Source organism: Penicillium expansum (assembly GCF_000769745.1).
Source record: "Penicillium expansum strain MD-8 chromosome Unknown contig8, whole genome shotgun sequence".
NCBI classification, from domain to species: Eukaryota; Fungi; Ascomycota; class Eurotiomycetes; order Eurotiales; family Aspergillaceae; genus Penicillium; species Penicillium expansum.
Genome location: NW_015971309.1, coordinates 107929 through 123038, shown reverse-complemented (window position 1 = coordinate 123038; position 15110 = coordinate 107929). Strand labels below are relative to the sequence as shown.

General features: G+C 48.1%; 5 protein-coding genes across 5 annotated transcripts; 4 read left to right on the top strand and 1 right to left on the bottom strand.

Moving 5' to 3' along the window:
* Positions 1 to 93: 93 nt before the first annotated feature.
* Positions 94 to 1664, top strand: PEX2_003190 (NEDD8-activating protein UBA3; the record flags this gene model as incomplete). The annotated part of the gene is made up of 6 exons (XM_016737597.1): positions 94 to 161; positions 211 to 312; positions 362 to 367; positions 428 to 507; positions 557 to 853; positions 913 to 1664. 6 exons carry the CDS (start codon positions 94 to 96, stop codon positions 1662 to 1664), a joined length of 1305 nt encoding a protein of 434 aa, XP_016598653.1.
* Positions 1665 to 1924: 260 nt separating this feature from the next.
* Positions 1925 to 3171, bottom strand: PEX2_003180 (DNA-directed RNA polymerase core subunit RPC40; the record flags this gene model as incomplete). The annotated part of the gene is made up of 3 exons (XM_016737596.1): positions 1925 to 2899; positions 2972 to 3076; positions 3127 to 3171. 3 exons carry the CDS (start codon positions 3169 to 3171, stop codon positions 1925 to 1927), a joined length of 1125 nt encoding a protein of 374 aa, XP_016598652.1.
* A 421-nt stretch (positions 3172 to 3592) lies between these two features.
* Positions 3593 to 5143, top strand: PEX2_003170 (NADH-quinone oxidoreductase subunit D; the record flags this gene model as incomplete). Its single annotated transcript, XM_016737595.1, has 3 exons — positions 3593 to 4255; positions 4325 to 5045; positions 5106 to 5143. The coding sequence occupies 3 exons, from the start codon at positions 3593 to 3595 to the stop codon at positions 5141 to 5143; spliced, it is 1422 nt and encodes a 473-aa protein (XP_016598651.1).
* Positions 5144 to 8721: 3578 nt separating this feature from the next.
* PEX2_003160 (uncharacterized protein) lies at positions 8722 to 9432 on the top strand (the record flags this gene model as incomplete). Its single annotated transcript, XM_016737594.1, has 1 exon — positions 8722 to 9432. The coding sequence occupies one exon, from the start codon at positions 8722 to 8724 to the stop codon at positions 9430 to 9432; it is 711 nt and encodes a 236-aa protein (XP_016598650.1).
* Positions 9433 to 11699: 2267 nt separating this feature from the next.
* PEX2_003150 (SAP domain-containing protein) lies at positions 11700 to 12602 on the top strand (the record flags this gene model as incomplete). Its single annotated transcript, XM_016737593.1, has 1 exon — positions 11700 to 12602. The coding sequence occupies one exon, from the start codon at positions 11700 to 11702 to the stop codon at positions 12600 to 12602; it is 903 nt and encodes a 300-aa protein (XP_016598649.1).
* Positions 12603 to 15110: the final 2508 nt, after the last annotated feature.

The following is a 15110-nucleotide window of genomic DNA, read 5'->3' as shown; positions in this document are numbered from 1 at the left end:
GCCATCCACCACAACGAGCGTTGACCCGTGCAACGCGACTTGATACTGCGCCTATTTACTCTCACCAGCTGCCTATAACAGGATCCTATCAATATGGATGTGGATGTGGAAACCCCAGATGCTCCAGAATCTCCGATTTACGTGGACCAACAAGGTCGATGGTGCGTTGGATGACCCTCGAGACCTCTGATCTGCTCTAATACCCCACAGGAAGCACCTCTACAACGTCCTAAGTAAACGTGGTCCTTTTACAGATGACGACTGGAACCCCGGCCCCGAGCCTATCAATGCTCTGGAATCTTCCAAAATCTTGTAAGTTAATTTATTTCGGAGATACCACTTTTACTAACATGAATTCTAGGGTGATGTTTGTCAACCTTGCAAGATTATGGTATTCTATCAAGATGAAAGACTGACTGAAATCTAGCGGAGCTGGTGGACTAGGATGCGAGATCTTAAAGAATCTTGCACTGTCAGGATTCAAAGATATTCATGTCATCGACATGGGTATGTGTTTCAACTCGGAATGCCAAGACCAGAAGCTCACAGTCAACAGACACCATTGACATATCAAATCTCAATCGGCAATTTCTGTTCCGCCAAGCAGATATTGGAAAGCCCAAAGCTGAAGTTGCCGCTGCTTTTGTGCAAAAGCGAGTGAAGGGAGTGAATATCACACCCTACGTCGGCAAGATCCAGGACAAAGATGAAGACTACTACATGCAGTTTAACATTGTCGTCTGCGGCTTGGACAGTATCGAAGCGCGACGCTGGATCAATTCCACGTTGATCTCAATGGTCGATGAAGATGACCCTTCGAGCCTGAAGCCACTTGTTGATGGTGGAACTGAAGGTACCTACCTACCTGCCTCGTCAAATTCAACTAGAACTTGCTGCTGATATATCAAACAGGTTTCAAGGGCCAAGCCCGTGTCATTCTACCCTCTATTTCCTCCTGCATTGAGTGCCAACTGGATATGCACGCCCCTCGTCCAGCAGTTCCTCTCTGCACCATTGCCACCATCCCGCGCCAGCCTCAGCACTGCATTGAATGGGCGCACCAGATCGCATGGCAAGAGAAGCGCAAAGATGACACCTTTGACAGCGACGACATGGAACACATATCGTGGATATACAATGCTGCTTATGAACGTGCCCAGCATTTCCATATCCATGGCGTTACCTTCCAGATGACCCAGGGCGTGGTCAAAAATATCATTCCGGCTATCGCATCAACGAATGCCGTCATTGCGGCCTCCACAACTTCAGAAGTGCTCAAGATCGCCACTGGCTGCAATCCATTCCTAACCAACTATATGATGTATGCTGGCGAGGAAGGGGTATACACCTACACCTTCGAAGCGGAGAAGAAACCCGACTGCCCCGTGTGCGGAGAACTTGCCCGGAAGCTGAACGTGGATCCTAATATGACCCTGGGCGAGTTCATTGACAGCCTCGGAGAAAGGGCCGAGGCTCAATTGAAGAAGCCTAGTATGCGGACTGAAGAGAAGACACTCTACCAGCGCTTCCCACCTCAGCTTGAGGAAATGACCAGACCTCACTTGGGAAAAAAGCTAGCAGATTTGATCGAGGATGGAGAGGAAGTCGCTGTCAGCGACCCAGCCTACACCACTACATTCCGCTTCCGTCTTCACTTCAAATAAAGGCCATTCTGTCCTCCCTCTCATGCGAAAATTACGAGAAATCAGATAGCTTATGACCGGAATGATTAGCCTTAGTTAACTGCGTAGAATTCAAAAGATAGCTGTTGGGCTCTTTTCCAAGACAATTAACACATCCAGACTCCAGCCTCGTGAGGCGAAGCCCTGATCGACTTTTAGTAAATGTACAGCGCAAAGGCAGCCAAAAAATCCAACGCCAAAGAATGCATATAATAAGGTGTAGCAGAGAAAAGACCCATTGATCAACCCATCAGATCGGTCAGACCTCTCTTCCACCGGTTGCACTTCAGCTTCATAACCTTGACAGCCTCCAGGAAGAGCATATCACTCTCAAATTGACCGGTGCTCTCCACGTTGAAAATGAAGTGATCCCGCACACGTCCCAGCTTGACCTTGCCTTGGAACTCATCGTGGCGCAGACACTCTCTGCTGACAGTATCATTAAACGCATCCTTCACGACGGCCTTCTGCTCGCCAGCATGGCCCTCGTATCCACTTCCATGCTGCGCGGCCTCTGCAGAGGTGACGGGCTCAAGACCAATCACACCCTTAGGGAAGCACTTGGCAAACTTCTTCGCATCCTCGCCAATGATAGGACGCTCAATGTTAATAACAGGCAAGAGACGGTATGAAGCGGTAGCCACGGGTGAGAACTTGGCGTGATCGGCACCGATACCCTTCTGGCAGTGAAGTTCCATCTCGATCTTCTGGCCGGGACGGAGCTTGGCGATCAGAATGTCCGGATTGACAGGTGCGATAGCACCGTCGCCGACGAAGTACTGTTCTTGACGACCGACGGGCATGTACATGAGGTCCTTGGCGTAAACATGGGCGTTGGTGTACAGCTTGCGGGGGTCCTGCTCGTCCTTGTCTGCGTACTCATTCTTGTAGCATTCCACGTCGAGGTGGAGCACAATGGTGTTGAAGTCGCAGGGACCATCTTCCTCCTCGCCTCCGTCTTCGGAAGCCTTCTTGAACCAGTGCATCCAGTTGATTCCCTCGATAGAACCCTTGAGAGGGATCAGGCCCAGTCGTTGTGCGAGCACTTCGTCTTGAATGACTGAAGTGTTGTTGTGAATGAAGCAGTCTTCAATGGCGATGGTGGGGATCTCGGCCATAAGGATACGACGGAAAGCGTTGGCGACGGCGGCGTCAAGTCCGATCAGCGAGAAGGAAGCCTCGAACCGTTCATTTCGGTGGAATTCGACTTTGAAATTCTGTTGGATGTAATGGTCAGAATTGACTGAATCCAGTAGAATATACCTTCCTTATAATGTTTCAGCACATACATTCTTGAATTCGTCGAGTGCCCACCCATGCGACTCTCCGGGCCAATGGCCAGGAAAATCTGTAGAGGGGATATTGGTGACGGTTTCCGCATTGATACCGATGATCTGGGACGATTAGTATTCTGAGTTGCATGGAATCATTCTTGGAGACATACACGGCGGCGCTGCAGCTCCTCCTGCGAGGCAACAAGAGGCGCCATGGTGAGCAACTATAGAGGGTCTGGTGAAGGTTGATGGTAAAATCCGCGATCACCGATAAGAGAGATTTCTCGAAGCAATTTTCTAGTTTGCCTAAGGCAGCAAAGGGGGCTTTATTCTGCGCACATAATGAGATATTACATAATCTGAAAATACCAGATTCTGTGAGGAATGCACAGCGCTAAACCAAAGAAAGGCTAGCGTGGAGCCACCACCCATACAGTATAGTGGCCCCTTCAAGCCAACCAGCGCACGGCTGATGACCCGGCAGCTTTTCACGTGACGAGCCAAAATGCGACTCCCAAGTTGAGACCTTCAGCGAGTTCCCTATCCGTAGCGAGCAATATCCACCCATTGAATGCGCGTGGATTGAGGATAATCTCCCCTCTTTTCCCTCTTGGACCCCCCAATTCTCCATCCTCCATGGCCGCTTCTTTCGCTCGCCTAGCGGGCAATGCGCCCAAAAGGCTCTGCCTCCGCCCCTCCTCGCTCAACACATCCATTCCTCGTTCCCGGTCGATAACCACCTCTATTCCTCGCCGTCAGGCAGAGGCTACTAGCTACCAGGCCACACGACTTGTGCCGACCGACCCGACCTTCACCTCCCTCGCCAACAAGGGTTCTCCCGAGAATCCCGATGCTGCTGGCCTTGAATCCGAGGCCGAAGGGATCGACCGCAAGATCCGTCATTACACTGTCAACTTCGGTCCTCAGCATCCCGCTGCTCACGGTGTGCTTCGATTGATTCTGGAACTCAATGGCGAAGAGATCGTTCGCTCCGATCCCCACGTCGGTTTGCTTCACCGTGGTACTGAGAAGTTGATTGAGTACAAGACCTACATGCAGGCCCTGCCTTACTTTGACCGATTGGATTACGTCTCTATGATGACGAACGAGCAGTGCTTCTCCTTGGCTGTTGAGAAGCTGTTGAACGTCGATATCCCTGAGCGTGCCAAGTGGATCCGTACCTTGTTCGGCGAGATAACCCGAGTTCTGAACCACCTTATGTCCGTCCTGTCCCACGCAATGGACGTTGGTGCTCTGACTCCTTTCCTGTGGGGTTTCGAGGAGCGTGAGAAGCTTATGGTGAGCAATCGAGAGCTGTGAAAAGCCACTACGGATAGATCTTATTTACTGACGCTTCGGATGCTTTAGGAATTCTACGAGCGTGTCTCCGGTGCCCGTCTCCACGCTGCCTACGTTCGCCCCGGTGGTGTGTCGCAGGATATCCCCATTGGTCTTTTGGACGACATCTACCAGTGGGCCACTCAGTTCGGTGACCGCATTGACGAGACCGAGGAGCTGCTCACGGATAACCGTATCTGGAAGGCCAGAACCCAAGGTGTCGGTGTTGTTAACGCCACCGATGCGCTCAACATGAGTTTCACTGGTGTCATGCTCCGTGGCTCGGGTGTCCCCTATGATATCCGCAAGTCGCAGCCGTACGATGCCTATGACCAGGTTGAATTCGACGTTCCCGTCGGTGTCAACGGTGACTGCTATGACCGTTACCTCTGCCGTATGGAGGAGTTCCGTCAGTCCCTCCGTATCATCCACCAGTGTCTGAACAAGATGCCCGCTGGTCCGGTCCGCGTGGAGGACTACAAGATCTCACCCCCTCCCCGTGCCGCCATGAAGGAGAACATGGAGGCTCTCATTCACCACTTCCTTCTCTTCACCAAGGGTTACTCTGTGCCCCCTGGTGAGACCTACTCAGCCATCGAGGCCCCCAAGGGTGAGATGGCTGTCTTCCTGGTCAGTGATGGCAGTGAGCGGCCATACCGCTGCAAGATCCGTGCTCCTGGTTTCGCCCACTTGGGTGGCTTCGATCAGGTGTCTCGTGGTCACCTGCTCGCCGATGCTGTCGCAATTATCGGTAAGTCTTTGTTCTTTTATCTACTTCAATTCCCAGCTTCTAACATTGAATCTCTTCTAGGTACTATGGATCTTGTGTTCGGTGAGGTTGACCGATAGACGGTATTGGCAACACAATAATAAAAATGAAAAACCAAACCCGAAGAAAACCTTCCCATGGCACCCTCTTAGATGGTTAGATTCGCCTGTGCTGGGGGAAAAATCAGAAAAGAGGAACGACCTTTTTTCCTTGATGTGATCTATAAACCCTGGAACTTTCGACGCTGGCTAGGGTGTACCAAATGTTCCATGTTTTCTTCCCATGGCGTTGTGCTATTATGTCTTGTCATTCTCCTTTGTGTGTCTGTTTTTTTTTCTACCTCTACTGCTTCAACCAAGCCCTGTGTATAGTGAACATCTGATTCTTCTTCCGTGAGCTGTCTCTTTTCCAATGTAGGGATATCATTTATGAATCTAACCAGCACGATTCAACCTTGATTTATATAGTACAAGGTACCTTTTCATCTGAACCTATATACTAGAAGACCTACATAGACTGATAAGTTAATTACCCGGGGAAATTGCTTGAGACACCATAATCATTTTCATCATTGCATTTCCAGCAGACAACACCAATATTACAACCTTATGAAGCCAACTTCAACGTTGAAGGAAAACAAGCGAGCGTTTTGTTGTTTGCCACATTTGTCAATTGTTGGCAGAAACCGACCGCCCTGGGGATATAAGAGGGCCCTCCTTCCCCCGGATCTTCCTCTTCTTTTCTTTCTTCTTCAGCTCTCTTTGCCTATTGGCTTAGATCAAGTGTAGTATCTGTTCTTTTCAGTTTAATCTCTGAAAGTTTCCGTCCAGGAAACACTTTGATTATTCCTATTTTTGGATCCCGCGACTTGGCCCCTGTGCTTGCGCATGCCTCGTTGCACAGTGTCATTGGGCTTACACTACCCCCGATCGACGCGAACTCCTTTTTCATCAACTGTTCGGCTTGTCCGGGTGCTTGGAGAAGATGTCTGTAATCTACGTCCTGGTCAAAGACTCGAAGTATTGTTTAATGACCCTTGCGTCAATAGGAAACGAGGTTTTTGTTTTTTTGTAGGCTCCATCCAAGGTTATGCAAAGTTTCCTGGGCAATCTCAATAACGCGTCCAACCAACTCATGGCTTTGACCACTCTAACTGTCCCGGCCATGTCCATGGTAGGCGCATTCGATAAACATATCAGGATGTTTGATCACTTGATATTCTCACTTGGTATTCAATCTAACATGTTGAAGTCATTGCCACAACTGCTCGGTCTTTCTGATATATATATGACGTTGTTTTTGACAACTCCCAACGCAGCTTTGGTTTAAATAGATAGATTCTCACTCATTGATGAGATTCCCGCAGCTCTGACTACAGGAAGGTCCTCTTAATTTGAAAACAAATGGCAATGCTTGCCACTCGCTTGAGACTAGATTAGAATTCCTAGAATTGAATATATCAGAGGACCTGGGCTGACTGATAAAGAGAAAAACAGCGGTACCCTTTCATCTGCTAGCCTAACACGAACATGACAATCTCCTTAATTCATGTCGTACATAAAGAAAATTACAGTACAAAGAGTATTCATATGTAGACTGAAGATTCTGGGGTATAACCGCCTACTTCATCTATTCGGTAACCCCCCGCACTACAGCCGGCTTTGTGATGGCCTCCAAATCGGCTATATGCCACCATGCGAGATACAAAAAGATCCAATGATTCTTAAGTAGCCTGAAAACAAAGGGGGATCTATTTGAGATATTCAGTATGAGCAAATCAGTAGACATATCTCAGTCAATCGTTTATCCGAAGTGGTTTGGGGGTTCTGCATCATGTATGGCGGTCCTTGTTTCTCACCCTTTGGACTTGAGTGAGTCCAGCTATTTCAAATCTTTTGAAGGCACAGTTTTCATTGATAAATCATAGTCAAGGTCAGAATGCAAATGGAGCAGGGTGGTGGCAAAGCCGGGACACTCAATACCTGCATTCGAATCGTTCAGGGTGAGGGTGTACTTGCGCTTTATAACGGGGTATGTCTAATGAAGAACAATGTTGATTGTGACGAGATACTGATGATTTTGAAGCTATCAGCAGGGTTTATGAGACAGTGTTGGTCCACCTAAAAATTCCACCTCTTCGATCAATACTAAATTGATACTCACCCATTCGGTAGTAACATATGGCTCAGTCCGTATCGGCCTCTACGAGACACTAAAAGAGCAAACCAAAGCGAACAACATTCCCACCTCCCCACCAGTTCTTGGTCTATTAGCAGGGATCTCTGGATTTATTGGCGCAATCTTTGGCAACTCTTCAGATATAGGCAACATCCGCTTGCAAAATGACGGTTCACTGCCTCCTCACCTTCGTCGCAATTACCGACACATATTCGATGCGTGGAGACAGATTAAGCATCAAGAGGGATGGAAGGCCTTTGGACAGGGATTGTGGCCGAATTCTTTCCGCTGTGGTATGATGACCAGCTGTCAGCTTGCATCATATGATAGTTTTAGGGATCTGATAGTGGCAACTACTGGCATTCATAACGATCATCCCGGTTTGCATTTATCGGCTTCGTTCTTGGCGGCACTAGTTGCTACGACACTGTGCAGTCCGATCGATGTAGTTAAGACTCAGTTGATGGGATCCTCAAACAAAGAAGGAGTATTGCACGTGATAAAGGATCTTACAACTGCAGAGGGAATGAGATGGGTCTTTCGAGGGTGGACGCCCGGTTTTGTTCGGCTAGGACCACAGACTATGGCAACGCTAATTCTCCTGGAGCAGCACAAGCGGTTATATAGGGATTTGAAAGAAAAGACAGATAGTCAGAAAATCTCACTCTAAGCCTGCCCTTCGACATATTGTTGGGCTTCATGAACGACTGAGTATTTGATCTCTCACACTTGCTACATAGATGTACCTATATATGTACCCGGGCTTTGTGCGACTCGCCTAATTTATGCTAGACGTGTTTGTCTCTTCCCACCGTGAGAAGTGCAGTTCAAAAGCTTGGGGATCTTAATGAGGTCTAATATCTCAAACGTTATTTTGTGCACACTTTACAGCGTTTCAAACCTAATTCTTCATGCTTTCATGGCTATCCTGTGAATAAGGGCACATGCATGTCTAGCTAGATAATATAGCTGGGCATTGTCAGAGAGGCTCCTAGCTCTCATTGTGTTTAATGTTTTGTTCTAGCCTATAGATATCGGAGCCTAGAGCCACTGCAACGCCGTTATCCAACACCCTCGAGGGCAGGATATGAACCGTTTGATCCCCACTAAACTAATGAAGGTCCTTCGACGACTCAGCAAATCAGGCTCATCTTTCTTCCTACAACCCAGCTCTCTGCATTTACCAATCACCACATCCAAGCTATTTTCCTACTTGGCCCAGCTGTCAAATTGGGCTCCCTACCATCCCTCCTATCGTCTATGTGACATATTCACTTGCTGCTATCTTTACTATCAATCTTTTTCTAATATCTCCCTGGCTACCGGGGTCCGTCGTGGATTTATCTCAGAATCGCCGATCTGATCCGGTTGATAAGGTACACAAACACGCAGGGTGACGATTCTGAATATTCGAATTTCTAGCCAGCATCTGAACGAAACATACGAGAAGTGATTGGATCTACCTTTCCAGTTCAACATCATGGAGAGCCCACAAGACCACCAGACTGAACGACCAAGTCCAACCACTACGACATCTCTACTCTACATAATACCCACCGAGCTACGTTTGAAAATATTTGCCTTGTGCATCCCCCGAAAATGCGCCATCCAAGTGACAAATGCGATGTATCGACCATATGGCGTCGAACCTGTGGTTTCCACGCGTGACCCGTCCCTTCGAGACAGGTTCTCCAACACTACTCCTCTCTGGACTAACATCTTGCATGTTTCCAAACAAATGAGTAATGAATGCTTGGACATCCTTTATGGTGAGAACTTGTTCGAAGTCTACCTGGACAAAGGAGTCGAAGCTACACTCAAGAAAACATTCAGCAAAGAGAATATCCAGCGAATCCGATCAATTCTCGCCATTGCCCCCGGCCCATGTTTCAGCGGGGAACTGAACCCACCCGACATTCCTTTCTGGGCCATGATGATCCCAAACCTGAAGATGTTTGGATGGGTGACCGAACCAGACAAGAGAGCTGAGTATCTCACGAGCAATTTTACGATGATGCAAGGGTTGGAGGGCTGGAAGGAGTGGATGGAGGCCTACTTGGACTGCTTCGGTGAATTTATGATGCCCGGGGTGGAGTTCAAAATGAGACTTGAGAATGGAGATGGTGAATACAGGCGGATTGGGAGGGTTTCTTTCCGGCGAGGACCTTTCTTCAATAAGGATGGAGAGTAGGAATGAGTTGACGATCGCCATGATGAGGATCTAAGAGGCATCCTACGACAATCAATGTAAGATTAGGGTTGTCCTTGAAATACAGCGTTCCGGGTTGCCGAACCCAACGATACTTTGTAATGCTTAGTTTATTACGAACCGGTCATCATAGCTTGAGAAGCTCTCTATCTTCGTAGCCTATTCGGAGCCCTGTAAATTTCCGACGCATGTATTTTAGCTTGGGAGCCCTGGAGCCCTTCTAATGATTACCCACAAGAATAGTCGCTTATACAGCCTTGACACGTCTTTGTAGTTTTTTTCAAAGTCCCTGGTCATACATAGAAAAGTCGTTTGCACAAAATATGCTTCTTTAACCCGCCTCACATACATCTAAAAAGACACTTTAGGGCTCGATTGTGCTCTTGTCAGAGCCTTGCAACAATAGAATCAGGGAAGGAAAAGAACAGCGTAAATGTTTGTCAGAACCTGCCGATTTCCAATGGATCCCGCAAAGCCTCAGGCTATTGTGGATGGCAGGATTATATATGCGTGCTTCTCACCTCTTATCTCCCTTCCACCTTCCACCTTCTTCTCACCTCTCTTTCGTCTCTTTCTTCTCTCATCTCTCTTTCATTGACATCTACATTCTACATCGTAAATCTGGGTTTATATTTCTCAAGTGCTAGCCATATTCTCTGGGTACTCTTGTATCTGGGTGCAAAAAGCATGCTCCACGAAAGACGTTCTAGAATTCCACATGCTGCGTGTAATTTGTGGGGTAGTAATGTTTTCACCTTTTCGACCATTGACATTTCCGGGATCGTATATCGCGATGCAGCGGAAAATCTGAACGTTTCCCCACCGCATTATTCATGGATCCACGGTAAACAAGCAGATTTGGATAACATACACTTCAATGAGAAGTGGACATGGGCTTGCACGTATGGAGCTGGTTAGTGTTGTTTTCAACATCTTTATCAGATGGTATTCATTTTAGCTTTAAGCGTGATCTTAATGATTATTAGGGCTGACCAAGGAGTCACATTCCATCTCTCTGGCGTTGGTGAGCTTCCAACGTTTACCGGTCACGGGCACATCCTTGGAGGGCGGATGTGGGTTTCTGCTCAATTCTTCTATTTCCTACTTTGATTGATTAGAATGAACAAGAATACTCGGCCGCTTTTGCGGCCTTGTGACATATTTTCGATTCATCTTTTTGATTTTTTTTTTATAGATATTTTGCCCGCCTTCTTCGGTTTCATAGACACACGGCAGAAGAGGGTGGATAAAGGCTTAATTTGTAAAATGGACTTTTCTATGTATAACATTGATGATTGAAAGACCCATCGTGTGCGTTTTGCCTACTTTGTACTCGTACTTTGACAACAACATTGGAATAGCATGATAGCAGCGTATGGTTCATGCGATGCCTGAGGAAGCAATGTGGCGTATGATGTACGTAGTCCATAAACCTGCTTTTGTTGTGGCGCAGTGCATGCAGGTCCCCCATATTCCCCCCAAAAAATTGTCGCGGTTCTCCGTACGTTGTACAGTTGTCAACCTCTGATTCGGAGATGAAAGCGCCTGTTAAATTTTCGATGAGCTCTTGGTCTTCGTCTGGATTCCCAGCTCGAGTCCCGCAGCTTCTGCACTGTGGCATGTGGATCGCTGCACGGAGCACTCTAGCTGCCAATGACAATGGATCTTTGTCGTGTCTCGTATTCTTTGGAAATGGAAACCTGGACAATCAAGCATAAATCGAGGACATGTCATATTGTATCAGTTTTCTGGCCGGAAGCGCCGAATTATACGTTCACCAATAGCTCCCAGCGAATCCATATAGGTATTTAGCTCTAGTCTCTCAAGTATACTCCGTATTGTCGTTGGATACTTATAAATTATGTACGACCGTAGGGACGTAGACATCGTCCTAATTTGAAGGAATAGGTTGTGGAATATAATAAAGGAAGTAAAATAAACACAAGTCGATGATCGAGAAGCTTCAAGAAGAGGTGGATCTGGCTTTGCTGCTTGGTGGCCGGGTGGCCAATGAGATCACTCTAAACTGCTTATGTAATTGTTGTAATTGCACCTGGGGACCTCCACTGGGTGAGATCGCGTCTCTGAGTGTCTTTCCTTCAGCAATTCATTTTCCATTCTTTTGTTTATCACATAGTATGATATTTGGTCTCCTCTGAATATCAAACATCTGATTATTATTCCAACTACTTTTACTTCCACCCTCTCTTCCCTTTACCAATTGTAGCCTACCCATCTCCGATCGCAAAATGGCCACCGACTACAGCAAGAAGACCAACGCCGAGTTGGTCGAGATTCTGAAGACTCGTTCTCTCCCGCACACTGGAAAGAAGGCCGAAATGGTCTCGCGCCTTCAGGAAGATGATGAGACTAAGCCATCCGACGCTCCTGCCGCAGCTCCTGCCGCAGCCAAGACTGACGCCGCCGAGGACGTCATTGACTGGGACGACGAACCCGCAGAGACAATCATCGAGCCATCCACAGAAGCTGGCGCAGCTGCGATCGCAGCTGGTGGCCAGGGCGCAGTTTCCAACCCCGTCGCTGTCCCCAACCAGCAGCTCGACGAGAACCCCGCCACCACCGAGGACTTGAAGGTCGAGGCGACCGGCGCTGTCGCCGAACCCACCACTCAGCCCGAAGCTGCGACTGAACAGAAGCCCGCCGTTGACTACACACGAGGACTGCCCCAGACCGATCTGGAGGCAGAGCTGGCGAAGCGCAAGGCTCGCGCGCAGAAGTTCGGTATTGTTGAGGACGACGACACAGCATTGAAGGAGGCTACGAAGCAACTGGAGCGCGCTAAGCGATTCGGTACCGGTGCCGAAGCTGAGACTACCCCCGCTGCGGGTGTCAGTCGTCTTGATCAGGCACTTCCTGATGAGCGCTCCCGCAAGAGACGTAACGAGGGCCGCAATGATAACCGCAACGACCAGAGTGGTCGCGGAGGCAAGAGACGTGATACTGGAGCTGGACGCAACCGCAACCGCCAACGTGGCGATGGAAATCGCAACCGCGACCGTGGCGATGGGAACAAGACCAATGCTGGCGTTAAGAAGCCTAATGCCGGTGGGAACACTGCCCAGAAATCTTGGAGTGAGAAGGATAATGCGGCCATGGAGGCTCGCAAGAAGCGGTTTGCAGCCGCCGCTTGAATGTTTCCAATAGTTTGCTTTGTCTAGTCTTTGACTTGGGCTTTGGTTCCATCTCTTGTTTCATCATGGGCGTTTGTGTGTTGATATGCTACCGGACAATTTCAGGGTCAATCATTCCATTCTATTTGTTTTAATATATGTGGATCTCAATGAAAATGTACAAGTGTATGGAGTTTTGTATATTGTATAGAGAAGTAGCCCTGTCCGTATAATCATATGTAGGCAATTCAGGTGTATGAGGAAACCTGAGCTCTCTCAACTTCTCTATTTGCTATATCTAAGCATCGACCTACCCAGACCGAACTCAATCCCAAATTCTCTTGCGGCCCCCAGAAATAATTTCCCGGCGACTGCGTGCGAAGTCAGCTGAAGAGTGCATTAGTCGCTTGTTCCTGCAGGATGGGCGTCAACCAGTACGACCAGTCACTAGTCGAGGAGAGGCCAGGCCGTGATTGTGGGACCTCACGTCTTTACTATTTTTGAGAGTCCGAGAGTGCCCATGCACAGAGTGCATACAGTATTAGTTACAATTGAATAGACAACATACACTGGTCAATGCCATTCCAGACTCATTTCTCGTTGGTTGTTCCTATTGCCCGGATTGACGCCCTCCCCACTTAGCTCAATGGCCTCCCCGCGAATCGCAACCCACAGCTGGCTTTTTTTTTAGATGGTGGCTGCGAGCTAACATTTGATTCTCGTCCAGGGCTTGTTCATTGCTCGATTGTCCAGTGGGCCGTCACAGCCCAGTGCCTAGCGGGCTCCACAGTCTCGAGGCTCCATGCCTCGAACATCGAACCCGGGCCAAGGACGAAATGCTCTCTACGGACAGTCACTGGCTCTTCGAGTCATACAAGTCTAGAAGTTAGACTCAACTTTAAAGCCCCTTCAGTCTCATCCTTGGAACCTTGGAACCTCGAAAGGTTCGGGACGGGCCTCTGTACCAAACTATTGACCAGCATGACCGTTGGGAAATCTTCCAAGCTCGAGATAGTGTCTTAGAATATACGAGTATACGAGTGTACGGTATCAAACAAATACTCTGGGAAAGAAATATGCGACTGTGTTGGAGAAGTTGAAGCGTTTGAGGGTAAAAGACACCCTTACGTCTATCCGCATATGCATGGTCCCTTGAAACCACCTTGGGAAATTCTCCGAACGTCCGGGAAGGGCTGGAATTGTAAACCGCCAACAAATAAAAGCACGAAAAAAAAAATCACCTTCGCGTCGATCATTTCACCATTTGGGTTTGAGTGGTTCGGCGTCTCCGAATGCGCTGTTTAGGAGGCGAGGGAGACGCGATAACCAGACTGGTTGGGTTGTTAATACGAGGTTGTCCGCTACATATCGGTGTACAATTCCAATTGTGCAGATGCTCAGCTTGAGTCTATCAGCTGATCTGACGTGCGATCGAGTCACGATTTGTAGCATTTTTTCTTTCTTATCGAGTCAAGGCACACATGACGAATAGCCCAGGGTACGCCACGGGTTGTACTGCCCTGTCACGTTGTGTCTAGCCCGATACCTGTTTGCCGCCGCGTGCCCATACCGTTTAAGCAAAGTAGCCAACGACAAGTCTGTGCTAGGGGAGAACCCTCGAGTGGACCGGTATTTACCTCCCCATGTGGGCTTCCGTGCGCGCAATCCTGTCCATCCGGCCACTGGGGGGATCGCCCTGGTTTGTAGAACTCCCTTTTGACTTTGCGATGGGGGCTATCGTCGCTTCAGAAGCACCGCGCAACTTTCGCGATGTTCTGGTCCTTTTGACAGGCTCCAGGTCTGCGCAGTCTGGATTTCTTCCCGTCTTATCACAGTAGTGACATTACTTTCTTGCCAATGAGATCCCTGGCTACGTTCTATATGGGCATTCCGGTTTCGAGGCATTTTTCCCCCACATCAGAGGGGCAAGACCAGTCAGCACATAAATGTCCAGCATCTCAGAAATTCCTCAATGTCTTTGATCTCTTTGTGACAACACTACAATTTATTTTTGTATACTTCAGCCAGATTTTATCTCTGACGTGGCCAACGCTGGAGAACAACCCTGAAATTGAACGCCACATTGCTCCAGACTGTGGCGAAGCTGCAGCTTTAAGGCTTCGCCGATCCACAGTGGACTTTTCTCGTTTATCTACTGACGTCTGTTAGTCCATGTCTTTTTTTCCTTTTTATGATTCTTAACATCCCTGCAATGTCTATTGACACCTAATTTTTAGTTGTGTGACTTTGAGATACCCTTTTTCTTTTTTTTTGCGAATTTCATCTACTTTTTACTTACTTAATTCTATACCCCCACTGTCAAGCGCTAGGCGCCCATCAATCTTGATATTTTCGTTTGACATGACTCAGATGCCGTGAGTTTATATACTAAGCATGAGGAATTTGGACCAAGCTGATTAGATCAGATAGCTACATATTCCCATAACGACGTGATGATTGCTATAACGAAGTACATGCACCCACCGATTAATCAGTTGTCCCTGGATTGGAGCCGGGAACTTTCACTCA